The sequence below is a fragment of the Emydura macquarii genome, unplaced genomic scaffold (genome assembly GCF_026122565.2).
Source record: "Emydura macquarii macquarii isolate MOO-44397 ecotype Brisbane River unplaced genomic scaffold, CSIRO-AGI_Emac_v2 contig_719, whole genome shotgun sequence".
Taxonomy (NCBI): Eukaryota; Metazoa; Chordata; order Testudines; family Chelidae; genus Emydura; species Emydura macquarii.
Window position 1 is genome coordinate 12,994,275 of NW_027130856.1, and position 21,470 is coordinate 13,015,744.

A 21,470-nucleotide genomic window follows, 5' to 3' on the forward strand; every position below is an offset into this window, starting at 1 on the left:
CCTTATAATGGACACAATCGATGCCAGTTTTCACAAGGTGTAAGCCTGAAAAACTAAGCCTGTAATGCTGATACATCAACTACACACACTTCAGAGTCAGAACATGTGGACTTCATGCTACAAAAATAACCTTTACAGATAACTTATCCCTGATGGGCTATGGCATCAACCTCAGAAAACGTTTGAATACTATCTATAAAGAAAAATGGAAAACATATTACTTGCTGGCTCCCAATTTTCCTTCGAGAGGAAATATTAAGTTGGGATTCTGAGGGCAAATGCAATACATACAGTAGTGGAGCTTCTAATCTGCATATTAAAATTTGGTAAGGTTCACTGGTTCATGGCAGAATGGTAGATGGAATAGGGGGTAGGGTATTGAATCCTGCTTGATGCCAGATTCTTTGATACCTGGGCCATAGCAGGTGATTGGTTGTTGAAGAATCAGGCCCACAGCCTGTACCTGGATACGGCTGAGATGCTAGTGTCTCTGGTAGATCCTAGTATAATTGTTAGGTCTCTTAATTCTTGCTTATTTTTCTTATAAGTAAAAATAAAAACCTGAAAACTTCTTACAAATTATCTGGGCTTTTTTAAAAAACTTTTTGCCAGCCTATTTTTTGTTATTAAAAATGTTCAACACCCGGGGTAGAAGAAAGGGACTAGCAGACCCACACTCAATTTTAACTTCTGTCCCCAAAATCTAGTTTGATTTTAAGAAGTTAATAAAAACACCTGACTTTTGGGATACGTGTTTTAACACCGGATCTTGCAAAGATATGTCTATCATTAATTTACTCTATCATATACACTTTGATGCACAAAGTTTTGACACTTTAGGTGAGATTTACCCCTATCCACACAGCAAACACATGGCTCCTCAATATAGGATCCTCAATCCTATATTAAGGATTTAAGTGGAATGATTTAAGTGGTGAACTGCTTCTATCCAGGGGAGAATTTCACCCTTAGTCTGAATGCCAATAACGAAAAAATATTTTCTTGAGATAGATATTGGCTGCCCTTTAAATTCTAAAGGGCAAACCACTTTTTCCCCTTCACAATTTGAATTATCAAATTTTATCCAAAGTTTGTTCCCCAATTGCTAATTTACAGTCAGGAGTGAACATTTCTGGTCAAAACCCTGAAAAACTGGGTTTAAATGGCAGTCATGACAAAAGCTGCTATGTGTAACAAGAGTTCTCTCTGTTCACCTGAAAGTCTTTGGAACAGAAAGGAAACTGGTTATTTGTCAAAGAAAACCCACACTTAAACATCACCTACTAGTTTTAAATACTGAATATAATTAAAAAAAATGAAAACTCAAAAGAAGGGATTTGGTCTATATTATGAATATTTTTTCAAACTTCTAAAGCTAAAGAACATATTTGCAGAGTATTCTAAAACAGTGCAATGAACAGAAATCATTTCATTCATGCATGTCAGTGATTTTAAATCAGATTTGTCAGAGAGAGATTATGACCATATTTCAAAATGGTTGCTATAAAATAAATGACTGAAATATTATCAATTTTTTGTGTCTGCAGAAATTTAAGTCTTAATTTAATATAAAAATATGAGTTCTACATAGGAAGGTCTTTTTAAGAGGGGTGCCTGAATTTAGTAAGCTCGGGCATTGTACTCTATCATGGATGTTATGACAGTTTTACAATACAGATGAAGTTTGTTTGCCACCAACATTAGCAGAACAAATTTATTTATAACAAATGCTTTAAAAATGTACTGATAAAAATGCCCATTGATATTGTCAGCGCTTCTTGCAATTTGACAGATCAAATCTTATTTTCATTCTTAAACCCCATGAAGGAGCGATATCACCAACTTGCATTCTGTAGTGAGCAAATTGATTAATCCCTCTCTATAGAAATCTCAACTCTTGATTACACCTATCAGACGTTAAGCAGCATTATTCTAGAGTGACAACACTTGACAAATTCCCCAACCATTTTTCTCAGCCTTTGTGGCCCTGCTAGCTTGTATTAACCCTGATGAAAAATTAATTTGCCTTATCTTCTGCTAAACCCCAAAATCCAAATCCGCCAAACTGGCAACTCTTTCTGTAAAGGTATTATGAAAACCTCTAAAAGATTAATTGCATGTCTTCAGGTGACATTAAATTAATTTCTATACTCATGACAGACATTTGATACTCCGTACTGAGAGGACAGATAACATTGTCAGGATACACAGAAGGACAGTGGTGTAGTGTCCCAGGGCAGCCTCTTATGCATTCTCCTTTCGATAAGGCCATACTTCACTGTCATTGGCACTGTTACTGATCTTGCAGCCATAGACCTCACTGCACAGGTTTCTATTAAGTACTACAATGCTGTGTCTATCCATGTAATCTTTATAAAGCTAATTCAAAAATCACCCAACAGTAAATGGATGTGCAGTAAAAGCACTTTACAAATCAACCTAAGTTTATTTACTTTAGGTATATCACATACAAAAACAGAGAGGCAACAACAACAAAAGAGCTTCTGATATGCTCACCTCATTCTGTGGGCCTATTGTTTAACCGACACCATAATGCAAAAAGAGTATGTGGTAAAAGATGAAGTCTTAAATCTTAAACTAAAAATCTCAAAGCCCCAAATGGTCTTTTTCTCACACCCAGCCCCAAGAAAAAATTAAATTACAAAGAAATACTCCATATGCAGTTTAAAAGTCAGTATTTCCAGAAAAGAGTCACTTTACAGATCACAGCAGTTGAGAGAAAATACCCATTAGATCACTAAGTTCATCCTCCTTCAAGGCAGAATGTAGTCATTATATCTTGTGATATATTTATATAGGTCTGTGTATGTAAATAGATTTTAAACTGATACTACAATCAATTATAGTCAAAAAGACTAAAGTCCACACAGCAGTGTGTGCGCCAACACAATCGTGTAATACACAGAAATAAACACTTAAAAAAAAAAAACACTCATGTCTACCCTAAAGTGTAAGAAAAGCAGCTAAGGAATGTTCCAGGATATAATATCAATAGTATTATGAGAACAATAGGAAGACAAAGAAACTTTTGTACCATTTTTTATCTGTAGATACTGAGAGTACTTTTACAAAGGTGGCAAGTAGTATTCCCATTTTAAAGACCGAGAAATTAACACAAACGGAAAGGAATAAGGCATAATTACCAAACAACACACAAGTCAGTGGCAGAACAGCCACAGGTCTTCAGAGACTCAAGTTCAGTGTTCTGCCTGAGTGGGACATGCCTGATGCTGGTCATTACTTTTTAAATGAAAGAACAGCAATAACACAATACAATTCCCAGTTTGCTCTCTCCACCCACACTGGATTATAGCCATCTCTGTTTAAAAGAGAAATTCAGTACTGATGAGCAATCCAAGACAGAAATTAATTATCTCAGTTCCAACTATTTACTCTCACACACAAAAAGAAAAGCATATGTCTGGCAGACATAAGGTTAGATTAAGCCTGACTCAAATCAAATAACTGGGTGACCAGCCAAGCAGTCTCCATTTATATTGAAAGAACTGACCTTTTCTAAATCTAATCAGAGCATTAAAACAGAGGTTTGAGGAAATGTGTATTTTTCCCCTTATGATTCCTAAAATTTTGATCATGAAGCAAGCTTACTCAGAAGAAATATACACACAGAGATTATACCATACAAAACAATGGACAGGAAAAAAATTGACCATTTCTATTCCCAACATAACCTTGTTCCCTTTCCAGCTTAGTACAAAAAGAGACATTTCAGACAAACTACAGCAGGGCATTCAGTGAGCAATGATGTACTGAATACCCTGAACGCCTCCCTCAAAAGTGGGCTGAAAATATCCTTGCTTGGTCTCTGCCTGAAGGTGTATATTGCTGTTCGTAATAACAGAGGCTGTAGCATAAACAGGATTAGAAAACATTAAAAGGGTATGAGCCTTATCTACGCGACAGCTTTACTCTTTTACAACTACAGTAACTGCAGAAATGGAGAATTATGGCTACTTACTTTGCTAGGGTAGAATCAAAGCCTGAGTTATTGAGTGCTGTACAGGAAATTCCCCAATAAAGGTAAATGTAACTGCAAAGCTACAGTAAAATCAACTGAAGTTTGAAACTTTCCATGCACATAGCCTTTACTGAGTTATAGTGCCTCTATTTTAAAATCCACCTTCTTCCATCAAAACAATGCAGTTTGAAGCAACAGAAAAAGATCACTTCAGACCAAGGATACTGGGCATTTATTATTTTAGCAAAGGTAAAGAAAGCCCCGTAACACATTTCATAGAATACATGGTGTGTTGTATGCACATCTGTTATGTGGATATGTTTTGGATGGAGACAAGAGGTTTGTCGTGGAAAATTCCTGTTTTGGGGGTAGAACATCCATTAAAACATCAGGGGCTGCCAGACCACAGAAACTCTTCACTATTCTGTTTCCTCTGTTGTGCAGTACATCTTTCAAAGAAAATCTTAATGTCAGGCATTTCTATTGGAAAACCTCTAAGAGTAGTTCTCTCTCTCTCTGGTTCAACTGATGGCAGCAAAGTCAGTCAGCTTTTTAATCTCGATTCTTATAGCACACCTATCGAGTTGTCCGAGCAACTAAATACATATTCAGCAGGTTTAAAACAAACAAAAGGAAGTACTTCTTCACACGACGCACAACCAACCATGTTGCCAGGGGATGTTGTGAAGGCCAAAAGTATAACTGGTTTCAAAAAATAATTAGATAAATTAATGGAGGATAGGTCCATTAAGGACTATTAGTCAAGATGGTAAGGGACAACTCTATGCATTGGGTTTCCTTAAACCTCCAACTGCCAGAAGCTGGGACTAAACAATAGGGGATGGATCACTCATAATTATCCTGTCCCGTTCATTCCCTCTGAAGCATCTGGAATCAGCCACTGTTGGAACACAGACTACTGGGTTAGATGACCCATTGGTCTGACCCAGTGTGGCCATTCTTATGTTCTTACTCTATTAAAGTTAGCACAAGAAGATCAGCATCTCACTTTCCCCCATTCTATAAGATGCTTCTTTTGTTTTAAAATATGATTTTGGTGTGGTATACATGAGAAGGTAGGTCATAATAGGTTCTGAACATGCCTAGATGCACCATTCTGATCTCTTCTTGAAGTGTGAGCTAGCTACTAAAAACAACTCTGCCTCCTCTGCACAAGCTTGACACTACACTAGTGGAAATGTCACTGTGGTCACGACTTTACACAGTGAAACAGTCCCACTGATAATTTGAGCCATCCTAATGTAGGACTTTCAACATGAGAACCAAAATTTTGAACTTGAAGCAGTACTCAACAGAAAGCCAGCGAAGAGAGATTACTGAGATGATGTGCTTTTGTTGATCTGTGCTGCTGAGAAAACAAGCTGCTATGTTCTGAACTGACTGAAGCTTCCAGGTCAGCAAATTCATTCTTAGCTTTTCTGGTTCAAGTTTCCTTCAACTTAAAATTGCTGGTTTCTTTTCGCCCACATTAAAAGTTGGCGAGCCACTGATGTGTCACATTTCAACAGCATGTACCTTTGACAGTTGATGTACTAATGCCATGAAAATGGTGATGGATTCTCGCCTGATACTATTTCCTTTTAAATAGAGAACAGTAAAACTTCCAGGATGCTCATTTCTAGAGACCTCTGACTGTGCCCCCACTTTCCTGGAGGAAAATGCCCTTGGCCTTATGCCCACAACCAATAATTCTGGTTGGCACTTCAACAGATTGCGGTATTCATCTACATGCAGGACTAACTAATGACTTGAAAGAAAAGTCAAAGCTTGTAAATTTGAGAGTTATGTCTCTGAAGGAGCCTCATATAATGTCTCACCTCAAGGTAAAGGCATTCTGGGCTTTGTCTGCACTGCTCCACAGTTCAGACAATGGAGAGGTATGAATCACTGTGTGCACTAAAGTACTGCGCTGTAGCTCCTCCATGTGGATGCTGGGGGCTTGAACTAAAAGGTTCCTAGTTTGCATTAATGTAGTCCTCTTCAGCCACATGGATCTTGCAGCCTTAGAGCTGCTAAAAAGAACAAATCCCTGCAGATTGACAATTTCTTAACCAATCCAAAACAGAAACCAAGTGTGCACCACCCTGCTATGGCTACAAAAATCTGTTCAATCAACTCTTGCAATGTCCTGCCCCAAGCATCTAGCATTATGTCTTTCATGCCACTTATGTTATTCAGTTAATTAGTTCTCCATTTGTGGTTTGAGAGTCTTCTAGACTCAAAGGCATACCCAGATTATTGGTTAACTCCTCCAATTTCTTAAACTTTTGACATTTTATATTAAAGCATTTAATTGCTCTAAGAGTCACCAAATTCAAATGGGGCAAATCTGCATCCTTTCCCACTCTAATAACCCCATGCTGATCAATCTTCACATTAAAATAAGTTTTTCTATTAGCAACTTATTTTTAGTTACACGATCATGGTCATACTCTACCATTTTCACTTATGAAATCCACTACTACTAGATGTCGCAATAATGTACATCAGGCCCATCACTAGAGACTGTTTTACAGTACAAAACTCCACAATTAAACTACAGCACACTTTCTATTAAGATGTTAAAGGAATGATGGAATCACCATAAAATGATTTGCTTTTAAGGTACTCAACGAAAAGCATATCTACTCCTAGTCTTACAACTGTATATTGACATTTTGACAATTTTAAAGGTCTGGGGAGGAAAAGGTGAAAGCTACAGGGAGCCTCAGCCTGTTCTGAGGGTGATAATAGGAAGCATTTTATTTTGCATACGTTCTTGTTATTTGCAGGGAAATTAGTTTCTAACTTAACCTACATCCCATTAAACATGGCTTCCTTTTGGTCAGGATTTGATTGCTAGCCTTTTTTAAAGTGTCATCTAGTTCTTCTCTTGCTCTTGTCCTCTTGCACTGCCCTCCCATTAACTCCTCCTTTACCCATGTGTTACTTCGTATCTTCTTTATTACCACCCCAATAATGAGGCATATTGCCCAATTAACATGCAATATCCTTATCTTTCTCTCTCAAAAATTTCTGAAAATCATGACATATTCCATCTCAATTGACCATATTACTCTATGACCCAATGGCACTTGTATATTTTGTACCAACCTGTGCCTTTATACTGTACTATTTCAGAACAAGAATTCTGGTGGGTTTTTTGGTGGAAGAACATTCTAATGTGAGAAATATTGCTAGGCTGAAATCTTACATATACTGGAAGTCTGTCCATCCTTCATCACCTTTAACTGAGTTCTAACCCCCATGACATTTATATTAATGCAGCTTCCGGGGTGTCACTCTTTTTGATGCTGTCTCCAAGTTGCAAGTGTGAAAAAGAGACATTAAAATACCATATAAAATGCTAGCCTACATTGTTTTTGCCTGTGCACCTAATAAGATATGGACATTACCACCTGTGCCCAAGACCATTCTTTCAGATGGTGGGGATGGGTATTAAGGCTGATGTTATCCTCCCTATACTATACTGTTATACTGTGCTGCACTGAAGTTCTTATGTTCCAAATCTCAGTGCTCCATTTCAGAGATGGGTTGAAAGCTCCCTACATACCTCTTGCCACATAATTTTTGCAGATTTTAATTAATAATTCTAAAAGCACTTTTGAGGTCTTCGGATGAAAGGCGCTATAAAAATTTAAATTATTTAAACAATTTTTATTGGTTGTCATGGACAATACACATACAAGCAAAACAACAAATACAAACATCAAGCAACACTTGGTAGATAAATTTACATCAGCCAACATGATGGTCTAAATCAAGAACATTTTCCCCATTTTTTTGAACTCAGTGTTCAACTCCCTCCCTCCTTGACCACTATTCTAAATAAAGCAAAGCTATCTGTCCTTTATCTCCCTCTTCAATCTTTTTTCTTTTTTATACAACCCAAGAATATAGTCTTACAGACTGAATTTCCAAACAAAATAGTTTGTCAGCTATTTCCGTCAAGCTTTTCAGACAACATATCTGGCAGTGATTGCCATAATTCATGAAAATCTAAGACTTCACTTTTAATCCAAAGCAGAACATTGTTATTTATGCAAAAGGCCCACTAGTGCACATCTCCATACAGACAAAGAGTGGTGTATTCTTGGTCCAGCATAAGAGTCAGCATTTTCGGGCCGCAGAGGCCTAGACATATCACTTTGAGCAAGGAAGACCAGTCTTTGGCTAGGGAGAGATCACCCAATAATATAAGATGACAATGATACAAAAATGATTTTAAAACATTATGCAATGCCAAGACCACTTCAGACAAATCAATAGGCATGTCTAGCATGCACAGTTTGTATAACCTTCTAACACTGAAGACATATAGAGCGAACATTGGGTACAAACCTGCTCCCCTCAGGGCCAGGATCATCCCTGCCCTATCCTATTGGTTTTACAGATTTCAACGGCACTTAAATATTTTTTTGAAGTATCTACTATACCGATCTACAAATATCCATTTATTACTGTATTTCCTCTCAAGATCTTATCGTGTCTGATTCCTATTCTGTTCTTTATCTAGTATTGAAATCAGGCCTCTGATTGAGCCAGACAAATCTCAAGAGTTTTTCTCATGGACAGCAGCACAATAATAATAAGTGAATCTTGCATATCTAAGACCCAGTGACGTGATGTTCTGAAGATATACAACAAAGTAAGACTGAAGCCAGATAAGCTATGCCAAAAGAGGTGGTGTATCTCTGAGAAAAAGCAAAGCCCTGATATCAAATATATCTACTAAACACTTAATCACACAGTCTCTTCAAGTCCTAAAGATTAGAGTCTAAGTTTGCCAAGCATATTTGGACTATCAAGGCTGAAAAGTACAATCAAACTAGAAAGCCACTCATCTAGGCATTCCTCCTTGCTCATACAGAGGCATGAAAGAAAGGGTTGGCATTAAAGTGTTTGAAGAAGTAGGATTCTGGTAAAAAGGACAGCTGTGACATGGAATGAATAAGGATAAATCCTAGCATTAACCCCTTGCATCACACTGCTAGTCCCTGATATGTCAGTCAATATTGCAGTGTCTTACATACAGGAAGTGTGAATCATCTTCTGCCTTCTTTTTCTTGAGGCTTGCGCCAGGCACATATTGGGGCATCTATTGTGTCAGAGACATTAGATAATATGTTTCTTTTTTTTGTTCTTTTAAAGAAACAATCGGTAAGCATCGCGATTTCATGAAATCATCAAAGACAATTTGTCCCATGAGTACCAACTGTAAAATACGCAACTTTGACAGGCTATCTTATTTTATTCAAAGATATGGGGATATTGCATATCTGGAGTCAGGGTACCAGCTAGGGTATCTAACACCTAGTAATATAAAGGGCTTGCTGCACACAAAATAAAGACTCATGCTGGGGTTTGCTCTTGCTCAAAAACAGGAGCCACTGTACTCGAAGTAATTTTCAACCAAGAAAGCTGACAATTTTCTTAAGAGAAATTAAATTTGGTACAGTGCTTTGAGATTAAATAAAACCCAGCATTAGCATATAATGCCACTATGTCTACTGTTCTACCCACTAGGGTATCAGTGGTCAGTCTAATGAGTAGATAGTTACCACAGGAACTGTTGGCAAAAGCTGATTTAGATAAAAGGTAGTATGAGTATGATCTCAGTCCATTCCCCATTAGATAACTCTTTACAAAGACACTGCATTATTCACAGTGCTATTGCTAGTCTGCTGAAAGAGAGGACTTTTCAAGTTTCTACAGACATGTCCTGGCACAGCGCCTAACCAGTATCAATCTCACCATTCCATGGGCATTAAAAACTTCATCTGCACCAAAAATTAGAGAGAAAGGGAAATGGGTATAAACAATCTGTGGTTTTGACAGCTGCAGAGAGGCTGCTATGCTGCAGAATCAAGTCATTGCTTACAGATAAAAGGATATTCTGGTAGCTGACAGCAGGGAAGTAAGGCAAGACCAATTCAGACTGAGGAAGAAAGATTAAGGAGTAAGCGTTCTTTAATAATACTTGGGTGTCTCAAAGGTGTGGTAATAAATGGTGTATGCTGCAGTACTAAAGAACAGAGTTATAAAGATGATTTGAGATCCTTATGGTTTGCAGGGCTCTGTATCATCAGATTTGTTCATCCTTTTTAAAATATTGAGCATCAAAACAGGCCAGACTGCCCCCCTGCTGCTGAGATTTTCCATTTTCTCTGTGCGGCACATGGAACAAAGTAATATAGATTCAGCTTTCTGACAAACTATTAAAAAATTAACTAACCAACCTGGTCAGAGTTAAATAGCTAACTGTAACACTTGCTTTCATTTTTCTATAGTCTGAAAGAAAACAAACATTCCATGGTGGCAAGGAAAAGCAACTACATACCATGGATGGACAACCTGTTCTACACTGATGATCCTGCTGATATGAACTGAATTTTCATGGGACAAGAGCAAGTCTATACAGCATACAATGCAGCAAGAACATGTATTTAATGTAGTTAAATCTGATGGCAAGCAACATTAGTATATAGTTGCTAAAAATAAATCACTTGTGGTTCACTGGAGAAAGAGAGCATTAAGAAAAACAGTTTCATGACACTTTTTACATTACAGAATTGTATCATTGGAAGGGACCCCGAGAGGTCATCTAGTCCAGTCCCCTGCACTTATGGTCCAACTAAGTATTACCTAGACCATCCCTGACAGGAGTTTGTCTAACCTGCTCCTAAAAATATCCTATGATGGAGATTCCACAACCACCCTAGGCAATTTATTAGAGTGCTGAACTACCCTGACAGGAAGTTTTTCCTAATGTCCAACCTAAACTGTCCTTGCTGCAATTTAAGCCCATTGCTTCTTGTCCTGTATGCTCAAGAGATTAAGGAGAACAATATTTCTCTCTCCTCCTTGTAACAACCTTTATGTACTTGAAAACTATTATGTCCCCTCTCAGTCTTCTCTTCTCCAGACTAAACAAATCCAGTTTTTTCTATCTTCCCCATAGGTCATGTTTTCTAGACTTTAATCATTTGTTGCTCTTCTTTGGATGCTCTTCAATTTGTCCACATCTTTCCCTTACCTTACACAATCATTTATATGCATATATGAGACCTCTATGCACTGCTAGCTGGGATTGCAGCTTGATATTGTATTGTTTTACCAGACAAAAGAAGTGTTGGGGCCTGTTTGCTTTTGTTGAATTAACCAAGAATAAAATAAGCCAGTCACACTTTGTGTAGGCCAATGGGATTCCTGAAAACACGATTACATTTTTATTTAGTCCAACAGAAGAGATCACCTACAACTTCTGGTATTTTCTCCTTCTATTGTATTCAAGTTACTACAAATGTCTAAAGAAAGTCATCCTCTACTCTAACCAGATCCTCAAAACATATTCTTTCCATCATGCTAATATGTTTCTTTAAAAATGTTAAGAGGACCATTAAGAGTCACCATGTAACTATCCAATTCAAGACATTTTAGAATGATTTGCAATGCAATAAAATCCTTATGAAAAGTAGTCAAAGAACTGCTTAAGTCTCTGTAGCATTTTAATTTCCTCTTCCTTTTTAAAAACACTGCAAGTGATATCTGTCTCCCTTTGCTTACATACACTGTGCTCTTTACCAAGGTATCTGTGTTCCTAAGACTACATTTTGAGCTACTCATTTGCTAAATTCTATTATTTAAAAAAGAATCAGATTTTGAGAAAAGAATGAGAAACAGATTCTGTAACTGAGGTAATAAACAACCCCTGCTAACATACTCCATATGTCCACCTGTTTGTTGCTTAGTGCAGTTCTAACTGTTTCCTCAATTAGTGCATGGATATCTTTCAGACTGACTCTCTCCTAAAAGATACCATAGAATCTAAAAATGTTATTTTTCATTTTTTTGTCCAAGGCAAAGCAGGGACCTGTTCTTTCTGGGGAAATCCTGCAGTTAGGCCCTCTGAATTCTCACACCATTCTAAACCCCTAATATATGAACTTTTTAAAAACAGCAATCAAATTTGATATAAATGAGTTGTTTTCAACCTATGGTCCACAGACCCCTGGGGGTCCACATACTATGTGTAAGTTTTCCAAAGGGATCTGCACCTCCATTCAAAAATGTTTAGGGGTTCGCAAATGAAAAAAAAGGTTGAAAACCACTGATATAGATATTTGCTCGCTGACTAGAATAAAACAATACAACCAGTGCTCAGAAGATACATACAGACAATGGACCCGATGGACCCCTTGTCGGCAGATAAGTAAATCTGATTTAGACACAAAAATGAAATGGTGGCATTGTCAATCTAGTCCCTAGCAGAAAGTTTTGCCTCCCATCCCTCCCCCAAATCTATTTATATCATAGTTTTGTTATGTAGTTCTCAAAAAAAAAAAGTCTGCCCACACTGTTCAGGAAACTATACTAGCTCCAGCCATGCTTAAACATGACTGGTTGCTAGTATGGTTTCAACTGTAATACAGACATTTAACCCTTCAAATTTAAAAAACCCATACGAATTCTTTTCTCCCATACATCAAAACATTTTTGGACCAAAATGCTCTATACAAAGATTCACAGGTGAAGAATTTTTAGGCTCAAGTTACAAGAACCCATAAAGAGGAGATATTATTCAGGAAACAGTGATGTAAGCTTAATGGTAATCCCACTCCAGTGCAATACATTACAGCAAACCTCTGTTCCTACAAAGTCTATAGCTCTGAAAATCATCTTCTGAAATACAGATTATTAGTTCTGTTGAATTTGCTATTTTTCTTTTCAAAAGAGTTTTTTTTTGTATTTTGGGGTTACGCTGACTGGAACACACACAAAAACAGACCGCGACAAAACAACACACAAAAATAGATGAGCATTGGAAACTTACCCCTCCTGACAACTTAATCACCCTCACTTTGGTGCTGACATGGGGCCCATCTCCACTACCACTGTTTGCCCGTTGCATGACAGTCCTTTTCACACCAGGTTTCAGTTCCTGAGGCCTTCCTTGTATTGATGCCACCCTAGCAGTCTGTGCTGGGGTGAGTGATGCCGCAGTTGCAGCAGGTTTTGTTTGTAATATTTTCTGTGGTGGCTGAAGCTGACTTTGAGGTACTGTTCTAGTCTGTCTCAACTGCTTCACTGTTTTCACTTGCTGTCCCTGAAACTGCATATTAGCCCCATCCTGCATGAAATCTGTGGCTCTGGGCTGAATATTTGGAACTACCATGTCTTGCTTTTTAACAAGAAGTCTATTTTTCACATTTTGCCTGGCCTGTGCACCAGGATGGAGTATAAATGGGTTTCCATTGGTGGGCAACTCTGATGATTCCTCCTCCTGCTGTGTGAAGGATTGTTGTGTAGGAGGCTGTTGCTGCTGTTGTGCAAGTCTTTCAAGTAACTCTCTTTTTCTAGCACCAGCCTGCTGTTGCCGTCTCAGCTCCTTTTGTTTCAGAATTTCTTCTCTTAAACGTTTCTGTTCTTCTATCTTCAAACGGTATAATCTGGTTTCTTCATCTTCATCAGGAAACTACAAAAAGGAAAGCAAACGCATTTACTGAAATAGTGAAATATGTCCAGTTTAGTCAAAGCTAACATTAAGTTATTATTTTATAAGATGTCAAAAGGCATAACTTTCCAAAGAGCTTTTGAAATTATCTCTGATGTGCTAAAACTATTAGTGACATATCTTCCAGTAGGATTTGCTATTCATTAGAGACAGACAGCTCAAATCTGTTTTAGGAATTAGATATACTACTTCCTGGAGGGAAAAAAAAGGAACACTATATATTGCTAGTTTGGAAATCTTATCAAAAATACTAAAAATTAAGTCTTATAAATTGGAACTCTTGTAGAAGTTTCTGAAACCAATTAAACTATTAATATAATTCAAGATATCAAAATATGTTTCAAATGGAAAGTAACAATACAGAGGCAACCCACTGTCACACAGGTTTTATCTTGCTCTTTTCTGACAAACTAACAAAAGGTAGGGTGGTAAATGACCTGAAAGGCCCTGATTAGAACTATTGATTTTTCTTACAGAATTTTCAGCCTGATCTCAAACTCATTTGTCACACAATAATTGGTTATAATGAACAGCACAAGTCAATCTCTCTGACCTTGAACTCATGCACTCTCTACAGAATCAAAATGTTGCTAAATGCAGTGTTGGAATATTAATGGTATATAGAGAATGCCTTTAATATTCCATCCGTAAGCCTTTCTGAAAGTATTATACTCTGTCAAATAACCTTTCTTTGCAACTTTCGCAGAAAGTGTCCCTACAGGAAGCTATATGAAATAGAGAACAGTTAAGGAAATGCAGGTGCCCATATTCATGAAAAAAGATCCAGCTTGCTTTTGAGATAGCTGCTTCAACAGGATGTACATATTTTATTACAAAATATACCTGATACAATTTTATTCCATTTTAAATGGCTTCAAGATTGCTTTTAAAGCAATCAATCAGTCTATACAACATGCTATACAATGAATTTACTATTTCTATGAACAGATCATTCTAATTTTAGACTATACTTACCAGATATATTGATCAAATCTAATAAGATTAGGTTTCAATCAAATAACAATACATTGCATTTTAGTAATGTCTTCTATAAAAGGATACTATAAAGCATTTCACAAACAATCTGTGTATCCAGTAAAGTATGGTTACTTACCATACTGGTTCTTGGAGATGTACTGTCCACACAGATTCCAATGTGAGTATGCACGTGACATTGGATTATTGTAGCTAGCAGTATTCATTAGCGCTGTGCCTGAATCCTAGATGTCCATGAGGCCCCCCCGGCAAGGGCATAAAAGGCAGAGTGGGTTCAAACACCCTGAAGTTCCTTCGCCAATACAGAGGAGTAAGACTCTGTAGCAGTGGGGAAAGAGGGTGGATCATGGAATCCATGTGGACAACATATTTTGAAGAACCAGCTACCAAAAGATAAGTAACTGCTCTTTCTTCTTTGAGTGATTGTCCACATGGATTACACTCCTGGTGACTAATAAGTAGTTGTCTGTTTGCTTGGAGGTGGGTATTAGGAATTCTGTTTAACCAATGACTGAAGAACAGCCCAACCAAAATTGGGAGATAGATAAATCAATTCAATATGGAACTCAAACAACATTTGGCAGTAATTTGGGATCAGATCTAACCCTAACCCTATCCTTATAAAACTATCAGGAGACATGCATCTCCCCTACCCTTCAAGCTGATGTAATGGCTACTAAAAAGACAGTCTTCACTGATAGCAAGCAGTTCCCTATACCACCTAAAGGCTCAAAGCGGGAACCCATTAGCCTTGTTAATACTATATTGAAGTCTCAAGAAACGGGACTCCCAAACTGGGAGTGGGGGAAACATGAATAAAGCCCTTAAGGAATATAGTCACTGTAAGATGAAAAAATACAGTGTGGCACTGAACATGAGAGCTGATATTGCTGCTATATTGACCATTATGGAACTAAAAGAAAGCCCAGATTGTTTCATGTCTAATAAATAGTCCAATATTGCTGATATGGGTATTGTCATCAAGACAACTGGTGCTGATATAACCTGAGATAATCGAAAATTTCTTCCACTTTGATATATAAATCAGTCTAGCTGGGACCTTTTTGCTTTGGAGCATAATTTTCTTAACTTCAGCTGAACTGCTTCTTTCAGTGGATGTCAGTCAGCTATCCAGCATCCTGGCTGTCAGACGTAACAATGACAAGTCTGGGCATAGGATCTGACCATTGTTCCATTAAACTGTCAGGCAGAGCAGCCAACGTGTGAGGGGGCTACAACAAAAGGTCCACCAGATATGAACACCAGAACTGCCTGACCCAAGCAGTCCAGCAATCCAGCATCCTGCTTCGGACTCCTCTGGACCCTTCATATCATGGGGCCTGATGGGAGGACATACATTTGTCTCCGGGTACAGGGATAAGAAAGGCATCTGACAAGGTGCTTGGTCTGGAGCACCCTCTGGAATAGAATATTTGGAATTTCTTGTTCTAGTCTGTGGCAGATAAGTCTATCAATGGGTATCCTTACTTGCAAAAGATGTTCTGCAACACTGGGTTCTTGATCAGTCCCTAATGGACATCTGAGAACTGTCTGCTCGGGAGATCTGTTAATAAGTTCTGAACACCTGGAAAATGCAGGGCCACCAGTGTGATCTGTGACAAATACAGAGCTGAATGGGCTCCTGAGAGAGTGGAGATGACCTTGCGCCTCCTTATTGGCTAACACACTGCTTAACTGTGGTACTGTCTGTCAGCACGTGGATTGCTGTAGGAGAGGCAGGAATGCTATGCATTCCAGATGGATGGTGCTGAGTTTCAGGATGTTTAAGTGCAGGTGAGCTTCTTGAGAGGATCAAATGCTCTGTGATTGAAGGTGATCCAGATGAGCTTCCCCATCCCTTAGTGGACGCATCTTTGTAGGCAGAGATACAGAGAAGGGTACTCCCTTGTATATGGACGTGGATCTTTCCTCCAGTTTAATGAGGAAGGGACTTCTTGTGGGACTGTGACCAACATGTTCATGCAGTGTCTTCTGGCTAGATATAGTGATTTCAACCACACTTGCATGGAGCACAGGCAAAATTTGTTAAACTGCATCACATGGATGTCATGAGGCCATATTTCCCAAAAGTCTAAAGCATTCTCATAGTGGTATCTTTGGAGCAGCCTGGAGCTGGTTGATGAAGTCCATTCTAGTTTGAAATCCTTCTTGTGGGAGACAGACTCTGACTGGCCTGAAATATAACATGGCTCTTATGACATAGCACCAGTGTGGACAGTGCTTAGGTCGCTGTAACCTGCATTGCTCAGGGGGGTGTCTTCTTCACACTCCTGAGCGACACAAGTTAGATTGACTCAAGTGGTAGTGTTGACCTACCCTCAGTAGATTTTCATGGAACTCTACAGGATAACTTTAGACAGGCATCCCTTACCTTCTGAATCTGCTTGGAAAGACAGTGACAGAGGGATCAACAGTCAGGGATATGCCCCGTCCTAAAAAATGAATGCCCATCATTCAGTGGCATAGAAGCATCACAGGAGGGGCATGTCAAACCAGAGACATTTAATTTCTGCCACACCAACTCAAGACACAGTACCAAGGAGGGTACTTAGAGCCTACTGTCTATGAAGAATTAGTAAAAATGATCTTTTTAAAGCCAATGGGCAAACAAAAGTAATTAATTACCTAACAACTATATTAACTAGTCATTAACACTAACTGTAACAGCACCACAGAAGAAACAGGTGGACACTGCACACCAACAATAAGAAGGAACTGAGTAATGGTTGGGCCTGCTCTGCCTTTTATGATCTTGTGTGGGGTGAGGGGGGCATGAGGACATCTAGGTCAGAGGACCAGCCCCAATGGACACAAATAGCCAGAAAAATCCAGTCTCATGTGCCTGCACACCATGAGTGGAATCCCTGTGTACAATCACTCTAAGTAGTAATATTCCCTTTATACAGATGGAGTATCAGGCACAGAGAGGTTAGATCATTTGTCCAAAGACAAAAGGCAAGTCTGTGTCAGCGACATGAACAGAACCCAGATGACTTGACTTTCATGCTATGAAACTCAAGTCTACCCCAAATCAAAATCCTGATCGTATGATGGCTTGATGAGCTAGAACCCAAAGATCTGTAAAGCACTTCAAGCTCCTGATGAGAGCTTGGAGATGATAGGCTGTTAGCCTTTAAAGAGGTGGGTGCATCCCACATGATTCAGGTCCTGAAACACCTTACTTATACCAAAAAACAGAGAATGAAAAAGAATGAGCTATGTTGTTTTTGAAGAAGTGCATTGTCTTCCTCCAGTCCTCTCTCTTTAACTGGGAACTAACAGGATGAACTGGGAAAAAGAAATGACAACAAAGGCTCTCTAATCAAACAACTATCAAACAAGACAAGAGGAAAACTCTCCTAAATCTGGGAACCAAAGCCTATACAAGTTGGAAAAGAGACCCAACAGGAAGTTATAAGCCCGTTTTCCCACTCTAAGGGAAAGATTTACGGAGAGAATTTAATGCTTTATTTTCACAGAGGCAAAAAAAACTTTTCTTTGGGCACTTCACAAATGAATGAGGCTCCTTTATTTCATATATTGTCAGACTCGCAAAACTGATGTGAAAATTTACCAGCCCATCCACAAAATTCATTTCTCTGCCCTTTACAGTAATGACTGATTATGACATTTCAGAATTCCCCATCTCAAAAAATATATATTGGAATTGTAAAAGGTACAGAAAAGGAAACAAAAATGATTGGGGTATGGAACAGCTTCCATATGAGGATTAGTTAGACTTTGGGCTGGTCTACACTATACAGTTAGGTCGACATAAGGCAGCTTACATTGACCTAATTATGTCAGTGTCTACACCACTGCCTTCCTCCCACCGATGTGAGTGCTCTACTACACTGACATAACTCTACCTCCATGAGAGGCATAAGGCTTATGTTGATGTATTTAGTACAACGCAATGTCTGTGTAGACATTGCACCCCTTTGGCTGTTGGCTGTCTTGTCAAATTCAGGGCAGGAGACATGAAATTGACAAGAAAGCCTGGCAGCTAGAGCTCAGCTGCCCAGACCCTGCTCCAGGCCTCAGGGAGAAGCTCCCTGAGAGGTGAAATCGACAAGGCTGCCCTACTCCTAGTGAGAAGCAGGGGCCTGGTGCTGAGAAGCCAGGGCAGCTGGGGAACAGGGAGGCGAGAAGCTCCGGGAGGCTCTCCCTGCTCCTGGTGTGGAATGGGGATCAGAGGGAAGGGAGCAGCTCGCTGGGAGCCTGTGGGGCAGCTGGGCTCCCAGCAGGGAGCTGTCAGAAGAGCTGAGAGACCAGGCTCACATGTCCCCACACTGTCCCTCTTAGGTGAGTGGAAGTGCTTCTGTTGAGGATGCATATCACCAACCCAAGGAGGGTATTGTGGACATGCACCGCTGCAGTAATTACTGTAGTGGCAGTAAGTCAACCTAATATAGGTTGAGTTACGTTTCTAGTGTAGACATACCCTGGGACTTTTCATCTTGGAAAAAGATGACTAAGAGAGGATATGATAGAGGTCTATAAAATCATGACTGGTGTGGAGAAAGTAAATAAGGAACTGTTATTTTTCCTTCTCATAACACAAGAACTAGGGGTCACCAAATGAAATTAATAGGTAGCCAGTTTAAAATGAAAAAAAGGAAGTATTTCTTCACACAACACAGTCAACCTCTGGAACTCTTTGCCAGAGGATGTTGTGAAGGCCAAGACTATAACAGGGTTCATAAAAGAACTAGATAAGTTCATGGAGGATACATCCATCAATGGCTATTAGCCAGGTTGGGCAGGGATGCAAAACCAAAACCACTTACTGTGGTGGGTGCTACTGGGAATCACAAGGAGACACTTCTCTTCCTGGACCAAAAAAGCTTTCTGCAAGTTACATGAACAGAAAGTTTCACAAATTGTTTCCAAATAAAGTTTTGAAGCACCAATAAAAAGATAAGGAACACAGAAATTTTGTAAGACTGAAGCTGCAAACGGGGCAGGGCTAATTAATCTTAAAATTTACAGGGCTTTATTTAGGTTAAATCTGAGGGAACAAGGCAGCTGCTTTGTCTTGTACTGTTGGGAAAACCCAGCCAAAGACAGTGACAAAAGACAAAATGACTAATATATGCATTTTGGAGTTACTTCATATTTAAATGGTGAAAGAACACCTGGTAACTGTATGCGGCAATCTTATAAACTTTACCACCTTTCTTACTGGCCTGAAAGATGCAGACTTTTCCTATGATCTGTGTTATTTTCTGATTCTCACAGAAGAATCTAAAAGTAACTGAAATGAAAGGGAAAAAAATCTTTAGTCTCTGCTGAAACTAAAGAGCAAAAGTTAAATAAGTGACCTCTTGAAAAGCTGAACCAAGCAGTTTTTATTCCTGATGATGAATGAGTGCACGGGAGGTTAAATACTGATAGCTGCATGTTTCTTTCATGTTTCATTTGTGGAAATGAGAGATTGTCATAACTAATTCAAGAAAAAGATGAGGAGCTAATCACCAGCAACTTTAAAAGAAGTTGTTGAAAGAAACCTGATATTTGAGACAAAGAGGTTTACAGCTAATTTAACAGGAAGGATTTGTGGTTTTGCTTGGAATTACTTGACATTCAAAAATTGTAACAGTCATTTAACGATCATGCAGATACAGCATCTCAGAATGTTCGACATTAAGGGCCCAATCCTGCAAACTGCTCCACACATGGACCTGTGACCATGTGGAGCCACACTGGTTGCAATAGGGCTCTGTACAGGGGTAAGGATCCACACACAGCAGCATTCAGGATCAAGGCCTGAGTGAGGTTCAGAATACAGCCATACCTCACACTCTTGGAAGATCCTGGAAAATTAAAAGCAATTTTTTTTCAAAATGGAAAATAATAAAAATAAAAATCTTTACTATTTCCTCCAGATGAGATGTAGGACAAGTATCCTCTTCATCAGCAGAAGAGGTGCCTCAGGGGATGGCTCAGCTCCAACTTCTCATGAGGAGGACTCCAGGCTCTGAAGGAGATTGGCTGGGCTGGAGAAGCTGTGTTATGACTCATTTGGATCTTATTTGATCCATGTGAGAAGAGATCAAGAGATGGGAAAGAAGAGGAAGAGAGGGATCTGGTGGTGGCTGTCTGATTCACAAGACTAGGGAGAAAATCCTGAGTAGTGAGGAACCAAGCTGAAAGAGAAAGTATTAGACAGGGATAGGTATTGCTGGGAGGTATCTAGTGGTAAAGTGTGGAGAATTAATGTGGAATTCATTGCTATGGGATGTTGTGATAGCCAAAAATGTAACTGGGTTAAAAAAAGAACTAGATAAGTTCATGCAGGATAAATCCATCAATGACTATTAGCTAAGATGAGTTGGGATGCAACTCCATGCTCTGGGCGACCCTAAACTTCAGAAGCCTGGAGCGGAAGACAGGCTCTCCTGAAGCTCTGTTAGAGACAGGATACTGAGCTACATGGACCATTGGTCTTATCCAGTATAGCAGTTCTTATGAGTAGCATGGAGTTGGTTGGGCCCAGACGATTCAGTGTGATAGCTGTGGGTAATTAAGGGAAAAAGCAGCAGGACTTGAGACAAGGGAAGAGAAGCACTGCTGCTGCTAGCCTTACTCCTTCCTCCATTTAATACAGGAGGAAGCCTCCAGCCTCATCTAGCTCCACGCCACTCACTGAGGTTCTCTCAGACACTTTCAACTTCACCTCCAGATTTCAGGTCAGCAATGTCCTACATATCAACTCTGAAGCAACTCCAAGTCTGATTCATTCCTGCTCAAAGTCCTTCCTTCTTCTCTTCCTCTCCTCATTCAGTGGCTGCTCCTATTTTAACCACATCATATATCAAATAAGGGTGCCACTAATCGAGTGAGGTACCGGTCTCACACTCTTGTAGGAGTAGTTCCCTGAGCTCCCAAAACTGATTCCCTCAGCCTTCAAGACCT

General features: G+C 39.1%; 1 protein-coding gene across 3 annotated transcripts in view; it reads right to left on the minus strand.

Moving 5' to 3' along the window:
* Window positions 1-21,470, minus strand: part of RBM33 (RNA binding motif protein 33) — a 162,701-nt gene that overhangs the window by 45,315 nt on the left and 95,916 nt on the right. For 2 of the 3 annotated variants that reach the window (XM_067542720.1, XM_067542719.1), the window contains exon 15: window positions 12,855-13,496. In XM_067542720.1, the coding sequence (XP_067398821.1) occupies window positions 12,855-13,496 (642 nt within the window). Of the gene's footprint in view, window positions 1-7,550; window positions 8,195-12,854; window positions 13,497-21,470 lie in introns of those variants that run through there. The other variant, XM_067542721.1, reaches the window with a different exon arrangement.